The 1,459-nt window shown below is 39.4% G+C and overlaps 1 protein-coding gene across 2 annotated transcripts in view; it reads left to right on the forward strand.

The window, feature by feature from the left end:
- The window catches only part of LOC311317905 (MICOS complex subunit MIC27-like), an 11,953-nt gene extending 11,161 nt beyond the window's left edge, over positions 1–792 (forward strand). For both annotated transcript variants that reach the window (XM_084449052.1, XM_084449053.1), the window contains exon 9: positions 341–792. In XM_084449052.1, the coding sequence (XP_084305178.1) occupies positions 341–429 (89 nt within the window). In that variant the 3' untranslated portion in view covers positions 430–792. The remainder of the gene's footprint in view (positions 1–340) is intronic.
- The last annotated feature ends 667 nt before the right edge of the window (positions 793–1,459 follow it).

Here is a 1,459-nt window from a genome sequence, read left to right on the forward strand (position 1 = left end):
AGCTCAGAAGGCAGAGCAGGTCGTACAATGATCGTAGGGTCGGCAGTTCGAATCCCGGCTCCTCCTGTCCACAAGTGTCCCTGGGCAAGACACTGAACTCGTAATTGCTCTCAATGAGCAGACTGGCACCTTGCATGGCAACTGCCGCCATTGGTGTGTGAATGTGTGTGTGAATGGGTGAATGAGAGGCCATTGTAAAGCGCTTTGGATAAAAGCGCTATAGAAGTGTAGTCCATTTACCATTTACTGCCGTTCCTACCTCTTAAAACAGTACTGACTGCTTATCTATTTTCCTTGACCTCCTCCTCCCTCTCCCCCCCCCCCTCTCTCCCTCCTCCAGGGCGCCCAGTGATCAGCCCTGACCCAGTGATGATGGACTACGGTCAGTCTGACCCAGAGGACTCAGATATGTACAGCACACGAAGCTGAGAGGATAAGACAGGGATCACACACAGTAGCTCTCTATATATCAGACTTTTTGCCAAGTGACAACATAACTTCAGTAATTGCAGAAGAACTTTGAATCAGCGTTAGACTTATTAGATTCAGAATAGACAGACATATACAGAGAAACACAAGAAAATATAACTAAAAGTATCATGGATGCACACACACACATTCTGTTTACAAATCCTTGTTACACAAGAAGCAGTCTGATGCAACTTCCTGAGTTGGGGCTTTTATGTGGTGCAGAACGATATAAGTATGAGGTTCTAAATTGTAATTGAAATTCTAGAATATGTTTGTGTTTTGTATCTATGCTTGAATATAATGACAATTAACAATTGCACTTGTAAGAATAAAATGGTTTTCCATTTATTATGTAAAACATTTGGTGTCAGATTTATCCTAAAGGCATCCTAAATAAAGTATATTTTTAAAGAAGAGGCATTTGTGTTTTAGTGAACAGTATACTAGAAGTATGCAAACACACACACTAGGGTTAAATATTCCTCCTGAAATTGAGCCATTCTATTTCCCTGGAATTGAAGCAGAAAATAGTGAAGCTGTCTGTTTTCATTACTTTATATAACAATATGATATATATATATATTTTAGAGGATTCCAGTAAGAATGCAGTTTAAAGGCCTATAATCAGCAGCTTCTACTTTGGTAATGTTATCTGAGAGGGGGAATATAATTCCATATTCATCAGGCTTCCTGTGATCCATCTGGAGGGAAGAACAGAACAGCCTTCTGCCTCATGGAAGTGATATTACACAATAAACTAAGAAACTCATTAGGTAAATCAAGTAGGTCACTCCTAAATGATCACTCAATGCTCAATGTTTACAGAAGATTTATTTTTCAGACCTTCAGGATACTTAATGTGCAAAATCTTTTTATAAAGTGACGAGTAGCCTACAAAATACAAAATTATACAACGGTTAGTTCTGGTTCTTGATTCTGATTGGCTGGAAGCCGTGTTAAAATACTTCATACACACCTGGGACCGCAT

Source organism: Borostomias antarcticus (genome assembly GCF_949987555.1).
Source record: "Borostomias antarcticus genome assembly, chromosome: 14".
Taxonomy (NCBI): domain Eukaryota; kingdom Metazoa; phylum Chordata; class Actinopteri; order Stomiiformes; family Stomiidae; genus Borostomias; species Borostomias antarcticus.